Source organism: Carcharodon carcharias, chromosome 10 (assembly GCF_017639515.1).
Source record: "Carcharodon carcharias isolate sCarCar2 chromosome 10, sCarCar2.pri, whole genome shotgun sequence".
Lineage (NCBI taxonomy): Eukaryota > Metazoa > Chordata > Chondrichthyes > Lamniformes > Lamnidae > Carcharodon > Carcharodon carcharias.
The window spans coordinates 60,607,326-60,632,035 of NC_054476.1; the positions used below are offsets into that span (position 1 = coordinate 60,607,326).

At 44.9% G+C, this 24,710-nt stretch overlaps 1 protein-coding gene across 1 annotated transcript in view; it reads left to right on the forward strand.

Moving 5' to 3' along the window:
* Positions 1-317: 317 nt before the first annotated feature.
* The window catches only part of LOC121283237 (circularly permutated Ras protein 1-like), a 66,916-nt gene continuing 42,523 nt past the window's right edge, over positions 318-24,710 (forward strand). Inside the window, exons 1-4 of the mRNA XM_041197578.1 lie at positions 318-344; positions 1,204-1,315; positions 22,505-22,750; positions 24,020-24,148. Coding sequence (XP_041053512.1) covers positions 1,240-1,315; positions 22,505-22,750; positions 24,020-24,148 — 451 coding nt within the window. The 5' untranslated portion in view covers positions 318-344; positions 1,204-1,239. The remainder of the gene's footprint in view (positions 345-1,203; positions 1,316-22,504; positions 22,751-24,019; positions 24,149-24,710) is intronic.

Sequence of the window (24,710 nt, forward strand, 5' to 3'; positions counted from 1 at the left end):
CCCACCTCCACTAGGGCTATCTGTACCTTGCTTGTCCTGCTTTCTACCCTTAATTAGCACATTCCTTAGATAATATCACCACCTTCAACACTTCTTTGTCCTTTTATCTATGACATCTTTTGGCTATCTCCATCTATCACTGGCTCTCTATCCAGCTCTACCTGTCCCACTCGCTCCCCCCCCACCAACCGCCCCCCCCCCCACCCCCGCCCATCCCACCCCAAACCAGCTTATATTTCACCTCTTTTCTATTTTTACTTAGTTCTGTTGAAGAGTCATTTGGACTCGAAACGTTACCTGTGTTCCTCTCTGTAGATGCTGCCGGACCTGCTGAGTTTTTCCAGGTATTTTTATTTTTGTATGGGATTCATTCTGGTTAGTTTAGATTCAGAGGTAGAGCACTGGTTAACCCTATAAATACATAGCTTGTGGATCACTGAATGTGTGCACTAATAAAATGGATCCAAACATAGATGGCTTGTACATTGACAAACTGGGGTGAATGTTCTTATTACTAAAATCTCCCCGATACATCTACAGAGTTCCTTGCAGGGTGGGTGGGGGCTGATGTAGCAACGCTGAGTACATGTGTTGGGGACAGATAGTTACTGGTGCGTGACATGTAAAGATCACTGTTGCAAAGCATGAAGACTGTCAACTGTTGCGTGAAGTGGTAAACATTCCACTCTTTGCTAGCTGATAGATTGGAGTTGTTCAAAAACATCCACATGACAATAAAAGTAATATGTTCAGTTCCACCCAGCTTCCTCATCATCATGTCATTCAATCCTTTCTCTGTCCAAAAGTGTCACTTCTGCTCATTTAGATTGTCCATTTCCATATTCTCTTCTGGTAGCTTATTAAAAAGTCCACTGCTTATGGAATATATAAATTCTGCTTGATTCCTGTCATCTCCCTAGCTTTCTAACTTGTGTCTTCTGGGATATGGGGTGAACAATTTTTCCCTGGATTATTTTTTCTTAATTCCCTTCATTATCTTTAAATTCTCAAATAGATCATCCTGAAGTATCCTTTTTTCCAAAGGAAGCAACCTTAACCTTTTCCCGGTAATTTTAATGCTGACATCTGAAATCATAGAATCAAAGCATACGTGGTGAGCTGTAACATCACTGAAGAAGAGTGATTCATGTTTCTTAGTGCCCTCATTTTGCAGTAATAACTTTTTCATTTTTTTTTCTGTAGGTCATTCCTTTCCAGCTTGGATGTTCAGTTAAAGTCATGGAATTTGCATACAGCCACATTGTGTACAATTCGCAAAACACACCTTCTCCAAATCACAGAAACAGAGAGCGCAGTAAGTGCTGGTTACTTCTAAACAAAATGTCAATCTATCATTTTTCTCTCTCCTCTCTCTTCAGTTAATGAAGAATTTTACATTCTGTTCTCCTTCTGGCTCTGTGGGTAAATCTCTCACCTGTGATACTAAGCCACACAGACACAGAAAGATCTAAGGTTTGATCTTCAGTGAGGAGAAGATAGCTGATTTCAATTATGTACGTGGAGTGCTACAATTGGCTTTAGTGTCTCTGGGATGAGGGGGGTGGGGGCGGGAACTGTTGGGTTCCCAATGCTCTGCCCTCTTACCTAGTCTATTTTTTATCAACCAAATCATTACCACCCAACTCAGTAGGTTCTTGGACTCTATTTTGATGCAAAAAGCTTTTAACAAAATGCAGAGACTTAAAAACTGATACTAACAAATCGTGGAGATTAACTATTCAGAAACTTGACAGAATATAATGATCCTTGACCACAATGATCTGCATTCAGTGCACTTTAATATAATTTACATAGTGAATTGGAGATCCCAAACCCAGAATGTATGAGTTAACAGACCCATTTATGTGTAAACTAATGACCTTAAAATGGTATCATCTTCATTGCAAAACAATTGAAAAGCTACTTGGCAAATTAGTGCAGGCACTGCAGAATTGAAGATTACAAATTTTTCTTCCCCCTCCCCATCTGTGGGAGAGACTGAAATTGTCACCTACTGACACATGACATTATCAATGTGTAGACTCAACTTGTGAAAGTTTTCATTTGTGACTGCAGCAAGATACAGAAAGCACTGACTGTATTACTACTTGCTGATAACATTTAGGTGGGTTTAGATCTGTTTAGGTAGCATACCACTGATTGTCATCTGTCCCTGTACCTTAAGACGGCAAAGGAAATTACAATGCAAAATTTTTGCGTGGGTAAATTTGATTTTTTTCAGCAAGTTGAGGGTCATTAACAAAAACAGAATTACCTGGAAAAACTCAGCAGGTCTGGCAGCATCGGCGGAGAAGAAAAGAGTTGAAGTTTCGAGTCCTCATGACCCTTCGACAGAACTTGAGTTTGAGTCCAAGAAAGAGCTGAAATATAAGCTGGTTTAAGGTGTGTGTGTGGGGGGCGGAGAGATAGAGAGACAGAGAGGTGGAGGGGGGGCGGGAGTGTGGTTGTAGGGACAAACAAGCAGTGATAGAAGCAGATCATCAAAAGATGTCAACGACAATAGTACAATAGAACACATAGGTGTTAAAGTTAAAGTTGGTGATATTATCTAAACGAATGTGCTAATTAAGAATGGATGGTAGGGCACTCAAGGTATAGCTCTAGTGGGGTTTTTTTTATAATGGAAATAGGTGGGAAAAGGAAAATCTTTATAATTTATTGGAAAAAAAAAGGAAGGGGGAAACAGAAAGGGGGTGGGGATGGGGGAGGGAGCTCACGACCTAAAGTTGTTGAATTCAATATTCAGTCCGGAAGGCTGTAAAGTCCCTAGTCGGAAGATGAGGTGTTGTTCCTCCAGTTTGCGTTGGGCTTCACTGGAACAATGCAGCAAGCCAAGGACAGACATGTGGGCAAGAGAGCAGGGTGGAGTGTTAAAATGGCAAGCGACAGGGAGGTTTGGGTCATTCTTGCGGACAGACCACAGGTGTTCTGCAAAGCGGTCGCCCACTTTACGTTTGGTCTCTCCAATGTAGAAGAGACCACATTGGGAGCAACGAATGCAGTAGACTAAGTTGGGGGAAATGCAAGTGAAATGCTGCTTCACTTGAAAGGTATGTTTGGGTCCTTGGACGGTGAGGAGAGAGGAAGTGAAGGGGCAGGTGTTGCATCTTTTGCGTGGGCATGGGGTTGTGCCATAGGAGGGGGTTGAGGAGTAGGGGGTGATGGAGGAGTGGATCAGAGTGTCCCGGAGGGAGCGATCCCTACGGAATGCCGATAAGGGGGGTGAAGGGAAGATGTGTTTGGTGGTGGCATCATGCTGGAGTTGGCGGAAATGGCGGAGGATGATCCTTTGAATGTGGAGGCTGGTGGGGTGATAAGTGAGGACAAGGGGGACCCTATCATGTTTCTGGGAGGGAGGAGAAGGCGTGAGGGCGGATGCGCGGGAGATGGGCCGGACATGGTTGAGGGCCCTGTCAATGACCGTGGGTGGAAAACCTCAGTTAAGGAAGAAGGAGGACATGTCAGAGGAACTGTTTTTGAATGTAGCATCATCGGAACAGATGCGACGGAGGTGAAGGAACTGAGAGAATGGGATGGAGTCCTTACAGGGAGCGGGGTGTGAGGAGCTGTAGTCGAGATAGCTGTGGGAGTCGGTGGGTTTGTAATGGATATTGATGGACAGTCTATTAATGACAGGGTCATTAATACTGGGGAATGGAACAGTGTTTAATTTGAGTATCACTGGGAAAAAAAACACGTTGAAGCTTTATGTCTTGCATTCATCAGGACATTCACAAGAATACCAAATATGAAGGGAAAGATGCTCAAGTTCTATACTAGCAAACGAGTATTTAATTTCTTGCACTTGCTGATAACATCTAGAAGCCCTAGGTCAACATACTATAAATATATCTAATACAAAAATAGATTGGAAATCAGTTTGAACTAATCAGAGTTTCTGCTGGTGAACTGCCAGCTTTTTAGTTTGCTACCTCCCAACGAGTTGTTTCTCCTTCTCATCCATGGGAAGGGGAAAAGGTGAGCTAATGGAGAAAAAGTGCAAAGCTGCTGCAAGCGACATTTCCCAGCCTCATTTTCTGTCCTAAATGAGATTGATAACCTGAATGATACACACCTGCGTCTTAGCTTTTCAATATGGAGACAAAACATGGGCTTTTTACAAATCACCTATTAAGCATTTTGAAGGTGTGCAGTTTGTCTTCTATATATATATATATATATCTTTCAGACCCTTATATAATCACTTTGCAGGTGAATACTTTGAAATCAACCTTCCAATTTTCTTTTGTTCAGCGCGAGTCTCATCTGTGAGATGTTCACTTTCGCGTCTGATGATAAGAATTTTATATCTTCCCTATGCCAGTTATTCTAGTCTTCTCATCACTCTATCACTGATAATCTAGCTTTTCAACACTAACCATTGAGGCTCATGTACCACGATGAGACAGTGTCACATGTGAAGCCATAAAACCAGCAGTAGTCAATGCCTTCAGGCAAAAAGGGGAGAAAATGGAATGAAAAAGAGGAAAGGTTATTTGGGAAATTAAGCTACCCAACTGACAAGTGGAACATTCCAAATATTACAACTCTGCAAATCACAGCCGGAACAGTTTAATATTTTCAGTTTAACATAGATTTCTTTCCAAATAAATTTTTAAAACTTTCTGAGGTTGCGTGAGCAGGTGGTGGCACAATGGCTTCCTGTTTCGCCCCCATACTCAGCCTTTAAGTGCAAGATGTGTATGATATTCAGTCAGAATTTGGAAACCAATGACAGGAGGTGAGGTTTCATTATCAGTGACTCATGGGCTCAATGTATGCAGGGCTTGTTTCCACTACAAGAAGCAATGGCAGAAAGTTTTTGATGCTCTTTGCAACTTGGCAATGTGCTGGTGAAATCAGTGACACATGAGCGCTGTCATATTTCCATTGCTAAACTTTACTGAGGTAACCTACACCAGAGCCATGCTGCGAACACTTGAACCTCAACAGAAGCTGCATTTACAACAACATAGGCTTTGCGTGGCAAGTATGGAAACTTCAGACATTGGACCATGGAAATTAATTTTTAGGAAAATGGCCTTGCAGATGCCGTTATGCCCAGCGCTTCCTGTCAACTCATTCTTTCATTATTAGACATCTGTTATAAATAACCTATTCAGTACTTGCCCAGACATTTAGTCATCAGAACCAAACTGCCCAGTGACACTACCAGATGTCACCATTATGTCCAGCTCTGTGCCCATTGTTACATGTCTATTCCTGGGTTCCAGTAAGGCATCCCATTTGCCCTTGCATGTAATCTTCTTTCAATCGACATTTTATAGAGGCAGCAATCTCCAGCTTTTTAACAAAATGTATCATCCCTTTGGAATGTTATCACTTGTTGTCTTACTATCCACAGGCCATTTCATCACTGAATTGTTGTTGTTCTGTTACTGGGTCATCACCCCATTACTGCAGTGGTAGTCACTCTTTCCAGCTGATATCACACACCTCATTGTGCTGAAGGTCAAGTGGGTGGGATGATGGTACCTGGCTGAATACCAGCACCTTCCAAAATCCAGTTCTGATTAAAATAGTTGTTGGATTCCATTTACAGAAAGGTTTCCATTATAGAGCATAGGACTAGTAAGACCTAGTTTGATTAAAATCTCCAGGATTTTAAATGAATTTAAAAAGCTTGTGCTTTTTTGGCACTGAAAACTTACAATAAAATGTGAAAGCAAAATACAGCAGATGCTAGAAATGAGCCTTATCTTCAGAGCTCTGAAGAAGTGTCATATGAACTTGAAACGTTAACTCTGTTTCTCTCTCCACAATACCGCCAGATCTGAGTTTTTCCAGCATTTTTTGCTTTTACTACAATAAAATATACATGGCTATAGGAAAAATCAGAAAATAAATATTTCCATTGTGTCCTTTTTTTAATTAATGCATTCACTGGTGTGAACCTTGCTGAAAAGGCCAACATTCATTGATCATCCCCTTGAGAAGGTGGTAGTGAGCTGCCTTCTTGAACTGCTGCAGTCCATGTGGTGTAGGTACATCCACAGGAAGGGAGTTCCAGGGTTATGGCCCAGTGACAGTGAAGGAACGGCAATATATTTCCAAGTCAGGATGGTGTTGTAACTTAGAGGGGAACATGGACCGTGGTGGTGTTCCCATCTGCCTGCTGCCTATGTCCTTCTAGTTGTAGAGCTTCTGGGTTTAGGAAATACAGTTAAAGAAGCTGTGATAACTTGCTGTAGTGTATCTTGTAGATAGTGAACTCTGCTGCCACTGTGTACCGCGGGTGGAGGGAATGAATGTTTAAGGTGGTGTATGAGCTTCCAATCAAGCAGGCTGCTTTGTCCTGGATGATGTTGAGCTTCTTGAATGTTGTGGAGCTGCACTTATCTAGGCAAGTGGAGAGTATTCCATCACACTCCTGGCTTGTGCCTTGTAGATGGTAGAAATGTTAAAGAGTTAGGAAGGAGAACACTCAACTGCACTGTATTTGTGTGTCTGGTCCAGTTAAGATTCTGGTCAATAGTGATCCCAGGATATTCATAGAAAAATAGGAACTTAGGAACAGGAGTAAGATAGTTAGCTCTTTGAGTCTGTTCTGCTGCTATTCAATGAGATAATTTCTGCTCTGCAATCTATCTCCGTGGTACCCATCTTTGTCTTAAATCCCTTAATATCTTTGGTTAATAAAAATCTATCAAACTGATTTAAAAGTAACATTGATCTAGTATTACTTATCCATTGCAGAAGATAATTCCAAACTTCTGCCACCCTTTGTATGTAGAAGTGTTATGTACTTTGCTCCCAAAAGGTCTGGCTCCAATATTTAGACCCTGCCTCCTAGCGCTAAACGTCCCAACCAGTGGAAAAAGTTTCTCTCTACCAACCCTAAATGCTTCCTTAATATCCTGAAAACTTTGATTGAATCACACCTAAAATTTCTAAATGCAATGGAATATAATCATACTTTGTTGGATCTCTCCTCATGATTTAGTCCAGGTATAATTATGGTAAATCTACTCGGCACTCCCTCCAAAACTAACTTATTCTTCCTAAGGTGTGGTGCCCAGAACAGCTCACAGTATTCTAGGATTAGTCTAACCAAGAGCTTTGTATAGCTGTAGCATGACAGCTACACCCCTGTATTCTAGACTGTAGAAATGAAGGCCAGCATTCCAATAGTCTTGTTTTCTACCTGTCGAGGACATTTTAATGATAATGTACCTGGACCCTTAAGTGTCTTTGGACCTCTACTGTTTCTAACTTTTCATTATTTGGAAAGTACCCTGTTCTATCCTTTTGATGTCCAAACTGGATGTACATTTGTGTACATTGAAATTCATTTGAGACAGTTTTGCCAATTTACTTAATCTATCAATATCTCTGTAATGTTATGATTCCATCAGCAATGCCAATATTTATGTCATCAGCAAATTTGGATATGTGCCTTTCAATTCCATCATCTAAATATGATGAATAGTTAAAGCAGCAACACAGATCCTTGTGGGACATTACGAGTCACATCCTGCCAATTAGACCAACTGCCCAGTATCCCTACTCTCTATCTCCAGCAGTTCAGCCAATTTCCTAACCATATCAATAGTTTGCCTTCATATCCACAGGCTTTAACTTTAGCTAAACTTTAGGTCCAAAAACTTTAGCTAACAGTCTGTTGTGAGGTAATTACCTGGACAATATCCCGGCTTGGGCTGACAAGTGGCAAGTAATATTCAAGCCACACATATGCCAGGCAATAACCATCTCCAAGAAGAGAAAATATAACCATCGCCCCTTGACATTCAATGGCATTACTATTGCTGAATCCCCCACTATCAACATCCTGGGGGTTACCATTGACCAGAAACTGAACTGTACCCGCCATATAAATACTGTGGCTGCAAGAGCAGGTCAGAGGCTAGGAATCCTGCAGCGAGTAACTCAGCTCCTGACTCCCCAAAGCCTGTTCACCATCTACAAGGCACAAGCCAGGAGTGTGATGGAATACTCCCCACATGTCTAGATCAGTGCAGCTCCAACAACACTCAAGAAGCTTGACATCATCCAGGACAAAGCAGCCCGCTTGATTGGCATCCCTTCCACAAACATTCACTCCCTCTATCACCAGCGCAAGCAGTGTGTACCATCTACTAGATGCACTGCAGAAACTCACCAAACCTCCTTAGACAGCATCTTCCAAACCCACGACCACTGCCATCTGGAAGGACAAGGACAGTAGACACATAGGAACACCACTACCTGGAAGTTTCCCTCCAAGCCACACAATATCCTGATGTGGGAATGTATCACCCACCATTCCCTCACTGTTGCTGGGTCAAAATCCCTAACAGCACTGTGGATGTACCTACACCACATGGACTGCAGCTGTTCAAGAAGGCAGCTCAACACTGCCTTCTCAAGGGCAGTTAGGGATGGGCAATAAATGCTGGCCCAGCCAGCGACTCCCACATCCCATGAATGAAAAAAAACTTTATCGAATACTAGAAGTCCATATAAAAAACATCAATAGACATTTCCCTGTCCATTACTTTGGCCACCTCTTCAGGAATTTCAATCAGGCATGACCTATCATTTACAAATCCATGTTGGTTCCCTGAAAAATTTCCAGAGGTTAAGTCACATTATCCTTACATAGGCTCTAACTATGTCCCAGCAGCATATGTTAAGCTAACTAGTCTAAATTCCTTGGTTTCCCTCTGTCACCTTTCTTAAATAGTGAAGTGATATGCTCAATATGCAAATCTAAAGTAGAGTTTCTGGATCAAGAAAACTTTAGAAGATTGTAATTAGAGCATCTGTGATGTTCTCACCAATTCCCTTAAATCCCCGGGCTGGAAACCATCTGATCATTAGGATTTGTAAATCTTTGGTGCCACAATTTTCTTCATTACTGATGGCATTTGACAATGATAATGCTGTTGAATGTCATGGGGAGGGGGGGTCACAATATTGATCAAGGAATCAATTATAGCAGTGAGGAGGGATGATATCTTGGAAGGATCATCAAATGAGGCCGTACGGGCAGAAGTAAAAACACAAAAGGGGCAAACATGCTGTTCGGTGTGTACTATAGGCCCCCAAACAATCTGGGAGAGATAGAGGATTAAATATGTAATCAAATTTCAGAGAAGTGTAAGAGTAATAAGGCAGTAATAGCAGGGTATTTTAACTACCCAAATATTAAGTGGGATAGTTTTAGTGTGCAAGGTAGGGAGGGAGCAAAAGTCTTAAGTTGCAGCCAGGAGAACTTTTTAGCCAATATTTTTTTTTTGCAAAAATATACTTTATTCATAAATCTTCAAAAACATTTTGAACATTTTAAATCACCATTACAAAAATACAAACAGGTTCAACTTTTACAAACTGAAACACAAGGTGTATCAGAAAAAAACAATGAATATTTCAATCATTGGCAGACATACATTTTAATCTGTACAGACTGAGGGGCTCTTTACAGTTCCCAGCCCCCCCAGTGCACTGTGGCAGAAAGGTCTTAGGCAGCGACCCTTCCCCATTGCGCCTTTGCGGCGGCTGCCCCAAGCTTAACTGTGTCCCTCAGCACGTAGTCCTGGACCTTGGAAAGTGCTAGTCTGCTACACTCGGTCGGGGACAACTCTTTGCGCTGGAAAACCATCAAGTTTCGGACAGACCAAAGAGCGTCTTTCACCGAGTTGATGATCCTCCAGCTGCAGTTGATGTTTGTCTCGGTGTGTGTCCCTGGGAACAGCCCGTAGAGCACAGAGTCCTCTGTCACAGAACTGCTCGGGATGAATCTCGGCAGCAACCACTGCATCCCTCTCCAGACCTTCTTTGCAAAGACACAATCTACAAGGAGGTGAACAACAGTCTCTTCCCCACCACAGCCTCCTCGAGGGCAACGTGCAGAGGGGGTGAGACTCCTGGCGTGTAGGAAGGATCTTACAGGGAGGGACTTTCTCACCACCAACCAAGCTACATCTTGGTGTTTGTTGGAAAGTTCTGGTGATGAGGCATTCTGCCAAATTACTTTGTCAGTCTGCTCAGGGAACCATCCCACAGGATCCACCCTGTCCTTTTCCCTCAGGGCCTTTAAGATGTTACGTGCCGACCACTGCCTGACGGACTTGTGGTCGAAGGTGTTTCTCTGCATAAATTTTCCCACAAGGGACAGGTGGTACAGCACGGTCCAACTACTTGGAGCGTTCCGTGGCATCGTGGCCAGACCCATCCTTCGCAACACTGGGGACAGGTAGAACCTCAGCATGTAGTGACACTTGGTGTTTGCATACTGAGGGTCTACGCACCGCTTGATGCAACCACACACAAAGGTGGCCATCAGTATGAGGGCGATGTTGGGCACGTTTTTTCCCCCTTTATCTAGAGGCTTGTACATCGTGTCCCTGCGGACACGATCCATTTTCGACCTCCAGATAAAGCGGAAGATGGCTCGGGTGATTGCCACCACACTGGAGTGTGGAATGGGCCAGACCTACAGCAACAGCGAGAGTGCCTCACACCTGATGACCAGGTTCTTACCCGCAGTGGAGAGGGAGCGTCGCTCCCACATGCCCAGTTTCCTTTTCACCATAGACACTCGCTCCTTCCAGTTTCTAACGCGTGCCCTGGTCCCTCCGAACCATATCCCCAGCACCTTCAGGCCATCAGCCCTGACAGTGAAGGGGACAAAGGATCAGTCAGCCCAGTTCCCAAAGAACATGGCCTCGCTCTTCCCACGATTTACCTTGGCTTCCGAGGCCAGTTCGAAACGGTTGCAGATGTGGATGAGTCTGTGCACCGACAGCGGATCAGAACAGAAGATGGCGACATCATCCATGTACAGGGAGACTTTGATCTGAGTGCCTCCACTACCTGGGATCGTCACTCCTCTTATGCCCGGATCCTTCCTGATGGACTCAGCAAAGGGTTCTATGCAACACATGAAAAGAACAGGCGAGAGAGGGCAGCCCTGCCTGACTCCAGATTTAATAGGAAAGCTATCTGATTCCCACCCATTGATTGAGACTGCACTACTGATGTTAGTGTAGAGCAGTTGGATCCAATTGCGAATTCCCTCCCCAAACCCCATTTTGGAGAGCACATCCACTATGTAGGTATGCGATATTCTGTCAAAGGCCTTCTCCTGATCCAGGCTGATGAGGCAGGTATCCACACCCCTGTCCTGCACATAGGCAATTGTATCCCTGAGCAGCGCGAGGCTGTCAGAGATCTTCCTGCCCGGCACAGTGCAGGTCTGGTCAGGGTGGATCACCAATTCCAGAGCGGATTTGACCCGATTGGCGATGACCTTGGACAGAATTTTATAGTCCACATTCAACAGTGAAATGGGTCGCCAATTTCTAATTTCCTCCCTTTCCCCCTTGTGCTTGTAGATGAGGGTGATAATGCCTTTCCTCATGGATTCTGACATACTGCCGGCCAGGAGCATACTCTCGTACACTTCTAGCAGGTCTGGGCCGATCCAGTCCACAGAGCCGAATACAACTCCGCCGGCAAGCCGTCGCTTCCGGGAGTTTTACTCTTCTCGAAGGACTCAAGGGCCTCAGTCAGTTCGTCAGGAGTTAGCGCTTTGTCCAGACTCTCCCATGTACTGTCATCTAAGACCTCCGTGATAGAAGACAGGAAGGACTGGGAGGCCTTGCTGTCTGTGGGCTTTACGTCATACAATCCGGCATAGAAGGATTTGCTAATCCTCAAAATGTCAGATTGCAATGACTTAACTGAGCCGTCTTCTTCCTTCAGGCTGCTGATCACAGAGCTCTCTGTGTGTACCTTTTGGAAGAAGAAACGTGAGCACGTCTCATCCTGCTCTACAGAGCGGACTCTGGAACGGAAGATGATCTTGGAGGCCTCCGAGGCAAAGAGTGAGGCTTGCTGGCTCTTCACCTCTTGGAGTTCCTCCTTGATATCGACCCCCATCGACCGCAGCCAGAGCAGATTCTGCATGTTTTTCTGGAGTCAGGAGTCATTTCCCTCTGTTCCTTTCTAGCTTTCTGGGTGCCTTTGAGGACAAAAAACCTCTTGATGTTTCCCTTGATCGCTTCCCACCAGTGTGTCAGGGACTCAAGGTGGGGTTTCAAGGTTCTCCAACCTTTGTAATCCCTCTTGAGCTCCTCAATGTTCTCTGGGGTCAGCAGTTGCACGTTTAGCTTCCATACCCACCTGCCAACCCTCTGGTCCTTCTCTAAGTGGCAGTCAGCCAGTAGGAGGCAGTGGTCAGAGAAGAACACTGGCTTGACGTCGGTAGATCTGACTGCAAATGCGCGGGACACAAACAGGAAGTCTATTCTGGAACAGACGGACCCATCAGGCCGCGACCAGGTGTATCGCTGCGCTCCATCTGCAGGGTTGCTGAAGATGTCGTGCAGCTTGGCATCCTTTACTGTTTCCATCAGGGATCTGGATGTAGCGTCCAATCTGCTGTCGGCCCTGCCGGATTGAGCAGCCGCTTCGATGATGCAGTTGAAGTCACCGCCCAGAATGACCGGCCTGGAGGTTGCCAGCAGCTGTGGGAGCTGCTGAAAAACCTCCAGCCGCTCAGCCCCTTGTGACGGGGCGTAGACGTTAATTAACCGGAGTGGAGCATTCTTATACATTACGTCTGCTACGAGGAGGCGCCCGCCCACCACCTCCTTAACCTGGGAGACGGCGAAGCTGCCTCCCTGCAGCAGAATCCCCAGGCCGGAGGAACGAGAGTTGTTTCCTCCCGACCAGATCGATGGCCCATGGGACCTCCATCGTGACCATTGCCTGTAGGAGCTGAGGTGCGGTATCGCACACTGCTGTAGAAACAGCAGGTCAGCTTTGACCTTGCCAAGGTAGTCCAAGGTCGCAACACATCGTGTAGTAGATTTAATGCTACGCACATTTATGGATACAATCTTTACACCCATTTTAAAGCAGTTAGTCGCTTACCAAACCTGTTGTCTCTGAGAGTTCCTTCATGCCCCTGGTGTGCTCAAATTGCTTCACTTGGGATGGGCTGAGGAAAGCGTCCTGAACCTCCCCATTGGAGATGTTCTGCTTGGGTGGCATCTGGGGGTCCGTGCAGAGAGCGGGGTTTGAAATGTCCTCTGTTGGAGAAGCTTCTCCAATCCTCTCCCCTCTGGGGCGTTGCTGCTCCCAGCTTCCCGGAGCTGGGGTGCGCTGAGCGCCTCACTGCTCCCAGATTCCTGGGGTTGTGGTGCACTGGCCTCTTTGGGTTGTGGGCCAAGTTGGGGTGCGCTGGTCTCCTCATTGTCACCAATGTTCTGGAGCTTGGGTGACTCGTCCTCCAACTCCCTAGCGTTTTGCCGCTTCTTCTGTTGGTGCTGCCCTGGCCCTTCTTTGTTCGAAGAGCTGCTGCTCTTGTTAACCGTGTCGGATAGGAGACGCCTCTTGACTCTTGTCTGGGAAGTGGCTTGGTTTCTTTTTAGCCCCTTCTTCCTTTTGGCTCTCTTCACCAGCTGCCACTCCCCCTGCTGCTTTCCCACTGCTGCCTCCTCCTCCACCGTTGATTCGCTCTCCTGAGGAGTGGCAGGTTCGGGGGCAGTGCTGTTGACTGGCTGTCTGCTGCCTCAATTTTTTCCTCCACCTTGTCTCTCTCTGTGTCCTCCTTTGTCCCGATGTTTTCCCTGGGGGCCTTGGTGGTTGGTGTGACACGAGGCATTCCTTCTGCTTCCCCCTCGTTGGCTTTAGCTGCCTGTGCATAAGTACGGCAACTTTTGGGGCAGGTCTTGTAGAGGTGACTTGCCTCGCCACACAGGTTGCAGCACTTAGCCTGTTTACAATCTTTTGTCTGGTGCCCTTCCTTTTTGCAGTTCTTGCAGAGGACAGCACTGCAGTTGGCCGCCACATGACCAGACTTGCCGCATGAGCAACAAAGTTTGGGTTGCCCAGCGTAGACAAGGTAGCCACGGCTTCCCCCGATAGCGAATCTGGAAGGGGGGTGGAAAACGGCTCCCTCACCGTCGGTCTTGAGCATTACCTTAACCTGGCATTTACATGTCCAGATCCCCAAATTATCTTTAACTTCAGTGCAGCTCCCAACCTTATCGAAGTACCTGGTAAGGAAGGTGAGCACGTCAGAGACAGGGACATAGGGGTTGTACAGATGCACTGTCGCAACCCGTTCACGATGCAACGGTAGAACAAAGAGCGGCTCCGCCGTCAGGATCTTCATTTCTGGCAGGTCTTTCTTTTCCTCAAACACCTTCAGGAGTTTGACACAAGCTGCCACTTGCTTGAAGGTCACATCAAAGAAACCAGCGCTGGGGAAATCCTGTAGGCAGTAGATATCCACAGCGTCAAAACCACACAGCTTGAATAAGATCCTCTTCATGAAGAAGGTCCTATCCATTCCTGTTCCTTGCTCGCTACCTTTCACCATGACTCGGATGGTGTTAGGTACCCCATGGTAAGGGGTTTGACTGGTTATAGCCATTGCTCTTTCCCTGGCAGAAACGCGATGAAGGTCTCTCCCCTGCCAGGTAAGAACTTTTTAGCCAATATGTAGCCAACAAGGGAAAGAGCAGCTCTGGACCTACTTTCAAAATGAGTCCGGGCAGATGGAAGGCATATCAGTAGGGGAGCATTTTGGAGATAGTGACTAACTCAGTTGGATTTAGGATAGCTATGGAAAAAGATAAGGTTAGGCCAGGAATAAAAGTTCTGAACTGGAAAAAGACTAATTTTACTAAGATGAAATACGATTTGGCCCAAGTGGACTGGGCATAGCTACTTGCAGATAAAACTGTGTCAGAGCAGTGGGAGGCATTCAAGGAGGAAATAGTGAGAATACAGGGCAAATATGTTCCTGTAAAAACAAAGTGGAGGACCAAGTCCGGAGAACCCTGGATTTCAAGGGACATAACGTTTAGGATTAAGAGAAAAAGAGAAGCTTATGGCAGATACCAAGGGCTCAATAAGGCAGAGTCCCTAGAGGAGTATAAAAAATGTAGGGGGATCTTTAAAAGGAAATTAGGAAAGCTAAGAGAGTGCATGAGAAAGCATTGGTGGGTAGGATAAAGGAAAACCCAAAGGGCTTTTTTAACATATATAAAGAGCAAGAGAATAACCAGGGAAAGAGTAGGGCCAATTAGGGACCATAGAGGTTATCTGTGTGTGGACCCAGAAGACGTGGGTGCAGTCCTCAATGAATACTTTGCGTTGGTCTTCACAATGGAAATGGATGATGCAGGTATAGACATCAGAGGAAATTAATATAGAGAAAGAGGAGGTACCAGCAGGTTTAGTGGCCTTATCCACAGGTCTGGATCAGATGTGTCCCAAGCTGTTGAGGGAGGCATGGGAGCAGATATCAGGGGCCCTAGCAGCAATTTTCAAATCCTCTCTGGCCACAGCTGAGGTGCTAGAGGACTGAAGGACTGCTAACATTATCACATTATTAAAAAAGGGAGGAAGAGATAGAACAGGAAATAACAGGCCAGTCAGTCTAACCTCGGTTGTGGGGAAGTTACTAGAAAGAATTCTGAGGGACAGAATTTATCTGCACTTGGAGAGACATTGATTAATCAGGGATAGTCAGCGTGGATTTGTTAAGGGAAGGTCGTGTTTGACAAATTTGATAGAATTTTTTGAGAAGGTAACCAGGAGCGTTGTTGAGGGTAATGCATTTGATGTCGTTTACATGGACTTCAGCAAGGCTTTTGATAAGGTCCCTCATGGCAGACCGGTCAAGAAATTAAGAGCCCATGGGATCCAAGGCAAAGTCGCACATTGGATCCAAAATTGGATGAGAGGCGGGAAGCAAAGGGTGATGGTAGAGGGGTGTTTCCGTGACTGGAATTCTGTTTTCAGTGGGGTTCCACAGGGCTCGGTGCTGGGGCCCTTGCTGTTTGTGGTGTACATAAATGGTTTGGACTTAAATGTAGGGGGTATGATCAAGTAGTTCACGGATGACACGAAAATTGGTAGGGTGATAAATAGTGAGGAAGATAGCCGTAAACTGCAGGAGGATATCAATGGACGGGTCAGATGGTCAGAGCAGTGGCAAATGGAATTCAACCTGGAAAAGTGTGAGGTAATGTACGCGGGGAAGGCTAACAAGGCAAGAGATTACATTATGAATGGTAGAAACCCGGAAAGTACTGAAGGTCGGAGAGACCTTCACAAATCCCTGAAGGTAGCAGGGCAGGTAGATAAGATGGTTAAGAAGGCATATGGGATACTTGTCTTTATTAGCCAAGGCATAGAATACAAGGGAAGGGAGGTTATGCTGGAACTGTATAAAACGCTGGTTAGGCCACAACTGGAGTACTGTGTACAGTTCTGGTCACCACATTATAGAAAGGATGTGATTGCACTGGAGAGGGCTCAGAGAAGATCTACCAGGCTGCTGCCTGGGCTGGAGGGTCTGAGCTATGAGGAAAGATTGGATAGGCTGGGGTTGTTTTCCTTGGAGCTGCGAAGGTTCAGAGGGGACCTGATAGAGGTGTATAAGATTGAGGGGCATAGATAGGGTGGATAGGAAGGCACTTTTTTCCATTAGTAGGGGGGTCAATAACCAGGGGGCATAGATTTAAGGTAAGAAGTAGAAGGCTAAGAGGGTGGTTGAGGAGAAATGTTTTCACCTGGAGGGTGGTGGGAGTCTGGAACTCACTGCCTGAAAGGGTAGTTGAGTCAGAAACTCTCATAACATTTAAGAAGTATTTAGATACTCACTTGCATTGCCATAGCCTCCAGGGATATGGGCCAAGTGCTGGAAAATGGGATTAGTGTAGTCAGATCTTTGTTGACTGATACGGCTACAATGGGCCGAACAGCCTCCTTCAGTGCTGTAAACACCTATGAGTCTAGTTCCTCTCTTGATGAAGTTGGTCATTGCCTGGTTCTAGAGGTGGCGTGAATGTTATTTGTCACTAATCAGCTTAAGCCTGAATGCTGTCCAGGTCTTGCTGCATGCTGGCATGGACTGTTTCACCATCTGAGGAGTTGTGAAAACAGCTGTCCACTGTGCAATCATCAATGAACATCCTTACTTCTGACCTTATGTTGGAGGGAAGGTCATTGATGAAGCAGCTGAAGATGGTTGGATCTGGCCACTACCCTGAGGGACTCCTGCATCAATGGCCTGGGGCTTAAATGGTTAGGCTTCAGTAACTACAACCATCTTCCTTTATGCTAAGTATGGCTCAAACCATTGAAGAGTTTTCCCTCTGATTCTCATTGCCTTCAGTTTTGCTAAGGCTCTTTGATGTCACACTCAGTCGAATGCTTCCTGGCTGTCAAGGGCAGTCCCTCTCAGCTCACAAATGCAATTCAGTTTTTTTGTCCATGTTTGGAGCAAGGCTGTAATGGGGTCTGGAGCCAAATGGTCCTGACGGAACCCAAACTGTGTGTCAGCGAACAGGTTATTAGTGAGTAAATGCCATTTGATAGCACTGTCAATGACACTTTGTATCACTTTGCTGATGAGTAAGAATAGACTGATGGGCAGCAATTGGTCAGATTGGATTGGTCCTGGTCTTTGTGAACAGGACATAGCTGGGCAATTTTCCACATTGTCAAGTAAATGTCGTTGGACTGCTTTCTGGTTCCAGTTTGTCTGGCTACTTTAAGCACCAGAATACACACAGACATGCAGTTATAACAAAGCAGGGTTGGTGTTTAGTGAGATATCATATTTCATGATTCCAGCATATGTTATCCTATACAGTGATTTTCTCACAAGTAAATACCATTGTTTTGTTTGATCATTATATTTCATCCATATGATCAATAAGTTGCAGCAATGCAAAGATACATGCAGGTAACAGTACAACCAAATAAATGTAGGGACAAAAAGACATAGTATAACCAAAGATATCTGCACACAACTAAAATACATTTTACCATTCTCAATTCCTTCCAATTATCCTTTTACTATGGTTACAATTCCTTAATTAGCTCAGTACTCTTTCTCATAAACCCCAGCAATCAGACATGGACATTCCATATGATTGTAGACTTTGCTGAGAGGTTTACATTCAGACAGTGTATCATCCTCTTATGTTTGGAGATGCTCAGCCCCTGAGCTGCTTACACAATACATGGTTTCCAACCCCAGATTCAGCAGGAAGCCACCTTAACTCATTGTGTGCTGGTCTTAATTTAATGTGTGCTTGACCCACAGGCTGGTAGTTTGGACTCTCACTCCCACAGATGTCAGTATTGTATCTGTACTGGAACAGCTTGGCTTGAGGCGTGGCTAGTCCTGGAGCACAAATCTTCAACAGCACAGCCAGGATGCTGTCAAGATCCATATGCTGTATCCAGTGCACTCAGCTGTTTCTTGATGTCAAGTGAAGTGAATTCAATTGGCTGAGACTAGCATCTGTGATGGTGGGACCTTCATTAGGAAGCCAAGATGGGTCAAGTACTCAATACCTCTAGCTGAAGATGGTAGCAATGTTTCAGCCTTGTCTTTTGCACTCATCTGCTGGGATCCCCTATCACTGAGAATGGAATATTCATGAAGTCTCCTCCTCCAGTGAGTTGGTTAATTGTCCACCACCATTCACGACTGAATGAGGCAGATTTGCAGAGCTCTGGTCTGACCTGTTGGTTATGGGATTGCTTAGCTCTGTCAATAGCATGCTGCTTCTGCTGTTTGGTATGAAAGTAAACCTGTGTTGTAGCTTCACCAGTTTGGCACCTCTGGTGTTGCTCCTGACATGCTCTCCTACATTCCCCGTTGCACCATAGAAATGTTACGGCACAGAAAGAGGCCATTTAGCCCATTGTATCTGCACTGGCAGGTTAGAGTTGATCCCCAGGCTTGATGGTAATGGTAGAGTGAGGGATATGCTAGGCCAGGAGGTTACAGATTTTGGTGAAGTATGATTCTGCGCTGACGGCCTACAGCGCCTTGTGGATGCCTAGTTTTTAGCTGCTAGATCTGTTCTGAGTCCATCCCATTTAGCCCAGTGATTGTGCCATGCAAAATGATGGAGTATATGCTCAATATGAAGATGGGACTTCCACCTCTACAAAAATTGTACAGTGGTCACTTTTAACAATACTCTCATGGACATACGCATTTTTGCCATATAGATTGGTGAAGATGAGGTCAAGTAGGTTTTTCCCTTGTGTTGAATGTAATAAGAACCTAAGGAGTAGGAGCAGGCCATTCATCTTTCAAGCCTGCTCCACCATTCAATAAGTCTACTCCACCATTCTCACCACCTGCCAAAAGGCCAGTCTGGCAGCCTTGCCCTTCAGGGCTCAGTCAGTACTGGTGCTACCACAGAGTACATTCTGAGCCCTTGCTACCCTTAGTGCTTCTTCCAAGTGGTATTCAACATGGATGAGTACTGATTCATCAGCTGTGAGGGCCAATAGGGGAAATCAGCAGGTTTCCTAGTTTATGTTTGACCTTATGCCATGATGTTTCAATGGTGAAGACTGCCTGGGACATTCTTTTCCATCTGTACACCACTGTGTTGCCACCTCTGATGGGTCTGCCTTACCAATGGGACAGGACACATTCAGAGATAATGCTGGAAGAGTCTGGAGCTGGCTTAAAGTTTGATTCTGTGAGCATGACTATAGCAGGCTGTCACTTAACTAGTCTGTATGACAGCTGCCCCAATTTTGGCACAAGTCCCCAAGTGTTCATGAGGGTGTTGCAGGATAGATTGGGCATAGGTGTGCCTTTGTTGTGTCTGAATTTGATATCTACATCAATGCTGGTTTTATTTTCTTAAATATTTCTATAGCAATGTGATACCACCAAGTGGTTTAATAGTCCATTTCAGAGGGCATGGCAGAGCCAATCACATTGTCCAGAGTCATATATAGACCAGAGTGAGTAAGGGCAACAGATTTCCTTCCCTAAAGAACATTAGTGAACCAAATTGGTTTTTACAACAATCTGATAGTTCATGATTGCCATTACTGATACTAGCTTTTTATTCTATATTTATTTAAATTAAATGAATTTGAATTCACAATCTCTGGATTCATAGTCCAAGCCTCTGGATTTCGAGACCCCACTGCACTACGATACCCAAGTGTGCTTCAGCACTCAGGGATAGCTAGGGTGTGAGTTAAGCACTAACTCAGTTAACTGGTGGCTACATAACCAGATAATACTAAATCCGAGTTTCAAAATCTTTATGTTTTACGTTATTTTGTTGAAAAGGATTTATTTATTATAAAAAAAAAATTTGATATGTCTATCTATATTACGATCTGTGATCCTCCAGGATTCGATCACTGTCTAGTGAAGAGAACTGAAAATTCAGTGAAATCCATTCTCTTATTATTTTGAAATGTTTTCCTGATAGGCAGAGCAATCCTAGAAATCTGCAGCATGATATTTAATGGGTGCCATGTTCTGTGACCAGGGAAAATCTGATAGGTTACAAATGCCCATAACTAACTCTGCTCTTAGTCAAACAAAAACTTAGATGTCAAATAAATTGGGGAGATGCTTACTCAAAGCAGGAAGACATTCGCCCATGTTATTCATTGAAGAAATGGACGGTGAAGTCAATTAGTGCACTGTCCCTTCACTCTGGAAGGTGGGCTCAGATTCTGACCTGACTGAGGGAATGAAAATCTCTGCTACCTTAAGAATGTGTGAGATGAGTTTGGAAAGCCCTTAGCACAACATTGCTCCTGATTTTGCATTAATTGCCACTGTGGGTTAAATTTCAACCCCCACCACTACCCACCCCCACCTCTCCCCCTCCCTCCCCCACCCTTACCCACCAAGCACAGGGGTGAGAGACTTGGGCCAGAATTTTATGACCCGCAGTTGGGCGCTTGCTGAAGTGTCCAGTCGCAAAATAGCGTGAGTTGATATCGGGCCAGTGCCCTGACATTATCATGCACTCGCGCGATAGCTCGCTCAGCAGGCGCGCGCAGCAGTTGGAAGCCCAACCGCCGACAATTAAGCAGGCAATTAAACCCATTAATGAGGAAATTGAAAACGATTTTTTGTGGCCCATCCACTTTTACGGTTGGCGGATGGGCCAGTCGGCAAGGCAGCCTTTATATTTTTCCTCAAACCTCGATCCGGGGTGGGATGAAAGCTCCTCGGGGAAATAAAAGAAAAGGAGTTATCTGGGGACTTTTTTTTAATGAGGTATGTGTACAGATGCTTGATTGGGCTGCATTGACATAGTTTGCAGCTTCTTTGTTGTTTTGTATATTCTGTGGAGGTCAGCAGCTCCCTGATGCAGCTGTCCACCTTCAGGGAGCTCACTGGAAGTGCTCACCCGCACTCTTAGTGACGTCAGCACCCGCACTCTTAGTGACGTCAGCACCCGCCCTCTTCCCGCCCCTGCCCCGGCAGTGCTGAACCTTTCTCAGGGCGTGTTTCATGCTGGCTGGCCATTAATTGGCCAGCCAACATGAAACCATGGGTGGGGGTCAACTGTGGTCGGGGGTCTGTTTTCCATCCCCTCCTGGGCCCGCCAATCATGGGCGCCCAATGAGTGAAAAGTTCAGGCCTTGGAGGATTAAATTCGTATTAATGTGAAACCTGACCCCAAACCACTGGGATCATGTCTATCTCAGGTTTAGCTACAATGGATTAAGGTTGGCTATGTAACCCTGTCTGGGTGCCAGGTCAGTGTTTTTAATATGCTAATGAGGCTGTGTTCCTCAGATTTTAGCAACCATTTAAATTTAACTCAAGATTAAGGCTGAAGATTGGGTCTCCCAAAACACTGGAAATCCAACAGGTAAGTACTTTTCCAGCACTGCTTGTGGGTCAGAAAGAACAAGAGTGCTGATAGCAAATCTGCTATGATATGCCTCTCGCAGTTCCATCTCCCTCCCTGTAATCCGATCTCTTCCCTCCCTTTAATCTGATCATCCCCCCCAAATTCCCCTCCTCCACTGCAATGCTATTTCTCTCCCCTTCTCCAATCCAATCTCTTCCCCCTCAATCTGTTCTCTCCCTCTGAGCCCAGCTTCACCTTCCCCTCCAAAGATGTCTGACCTTCCCTAAAGATTCCTGACCGCTGCTTTGTATTACAAGCTTTCCCATTTAACAGCCTATCAATCTGGCTGACTGCTGGGCTGGAAATTGAGTAAAACAATTCTAATGATGTGCTGTTATTATATCTGGCAGGACCGATATCTCTAGCTATCCCAGTCACTAACATGCACCTCTGCTCCCTCCCTGTCTCTCCATAAATATGGGGACTCGTGACTCTGAGAGTCTACAGGGTGGCTGATGTGGGAAATGGAGAAATGCCATCCTCTTCAAAGATTTTGGAGGGGGGTTGGACTAAATGGATAATTCTTTCAAAGAGCCAGCAGGGGTACAATGGGCTGATTGGCCTATTCCTGTGCTATATGATTCTGAAATTGGGGCTCAGGCACATAGCTGAGACAGAGGAGGGGGGAACTTTACTTTGTATCTGCACTGCATGAATTATCTGAAATTGAAAAAGCCACCTTTCCTATCACCAACACACCTCATCTTAAGAAGCCTCACAAGTCAGGTGAAAAAAAGACATTGTTAATAGGTGTTTAACTTTTTTCTCTTTGTATTCAACTGCAGGACAATGGCATGATGGACCAGCTTCTATTTCAGATTCTGTTGAAAATCAATCATATTCAAGTACAAACTTCAGACCACCACCAATACAGGCCCGAGGCAGTGTTCATCAATATGACAACCGTTTTCTGAAATCACCTTTGGATGTGAATAACTGTCTGTACGCCACCGTGCCAAAATCTTCACACACTGGGAGCCGAGCAAAACTTCCAATACCTCCCGCCAGAACTCAAAAATCAATGACAAGAGGTAAAGACTTTCTGTCGGTCCCTGGTCCATTCAGGTAGATCACCTGGATTTGTGGTTCTGATCTACAACAGTCAAGAAGGAGCACAGGAGCCAACCTGTCAGATTGAACACTTTAGATAAAATACATATTGTCAAACAGGGATAATGTATTCTTTTTTTCATTCATGGGATTGGGCATTGCTGGCAAGGCCAGCATTTACTGCCCATTCCTAATTGCCCTTAAGTAGGTGGTGGTAAACAGCCTTCTTGAACCGCTGCAGTCTTTGTGGTGTAAGTGCTGTTAGGGGTAGAGCTTCAGGATTTTGTCCCAGCGATGATGGAGAAATGACAATATATTTCCAAGTTAGGCTGCTGTGTGACTTTCAGGGGAACATAGTGGGAATGGTGTTCCCATGCACTTGCTGCCATTGTCCTTCCAGGTGGTAAAGCTTGTGGGTCTGGAAGGTGTTGTTGAAGAAGCTGTTGCGAGTCACTGTAGTGCATCTTTTATATGGTACATGCTGCTGCCATTATGTCGATAGTAGACAGAGTGAATGCTTAGGGTGAATGTCAAGGGAAAATGATTAGATTCTGTCTTGTTAGGGATGATCATTTCCTGGCACTTGTATAGTGCACATGTTACTTGTCATTTATTAGCCTAAACCTGAATGCTATCTAGGTCTTGCTGCATGCAGGCAACAACTGCTTCTTTAACTGAGGATTATCTGTAGCGGATTGTGGGATGCTCCAAGTTTCTCTTGCAATGAGAGTCAAAAAGAGCAGCCATGTTTCAAATGGAGGCAGTGCATGAGGCTTATGGAGTAGGAGCTGGACATTGGGAGCAGACAGGACAAGTCAATGTACACCTGACAATTCCAAAGCCTTGCAAAATACACCACTGTTTAATTTTTCATACCTGGAGGGTGAGGTACTGGAGAAAGTCCTGATTAGTTGATGCCGAGCTTAGGTTTTATAAATGTCTAGATTGCTTAGGGAAGACAGAGAAGCGAGGTGTGACCTTGTTTTAGGTACTTAGCAGGAGGAAGAATTAATGTGAGAGTCCTGCAGCTCGATTTTTAACTAACTAAAAACAGGTTCACTTACACAGATTTAAGGTCAGGCCCAACTGATCTCAATAAAATGGGAATGTAGGGAGAAGGAGGAATATGTAGGGCAGCATAGTTTCAGGCAGAAAACAGTGAGACAGGCAAAAGATGATAGAGAATGAAAAGTATATATTACACTCTCTCTGTGTTTGCTATTAAATTCTGATGTTGTGTTTGGTATCAGATGATGAAGACAGCCATGCTCCTCCTCTGCCCCCACGCCCCAATTCTCTCACCACCCGTCAGCTCTCCGCAGCTCTGCCAGGTACGCTGAACTCACGCCCTCAGGTCCCTCCACCAAGGCCCAAGCGTGGTAAGTTGGTTCATGATAAGTAAAACTAATTTGTTTCTTAACATGATTGAGTTGTGCAACTTGTGTGCCCATGTGACAAGAGTAATTATATTTTAAAAACAATTCATTGGTGTTAAAGCATAGTGAGATCCAGAGGATATTAAGGAGATTATATAAATGCTTGCTATTTCTTTTTTAACAGAAATTAGGATTACTAAGAGGATTTGCCCAAATTTACTATTACATTTTGGCATTTTTAATCACCTTTTTTTCCATGGAAAGAGTTTGTGAATGAATTATTGAATTTGCATTAAGATTTTTTTTAAGAATTCATAGACTGCAACTTCTGAGACAGGAAGGTTTCAGTGTTCGGTGTAAAGGCTTCCACAATGACTGCATTTCATTACCTTGTTTCAGACAGCCTAACAAACAAACAATCCTGTTATAATGGGAATGATTCTTCCACGTGAACTCAGCATGAAAGTGATTCTAGACAGTGTTGGCAGGCTATTCAACAGTAGATTGCACCTCAATCCTATTGAGGATCAGTTTACTTCCTGTGGGCTAAGGAGCAGAAAACAAT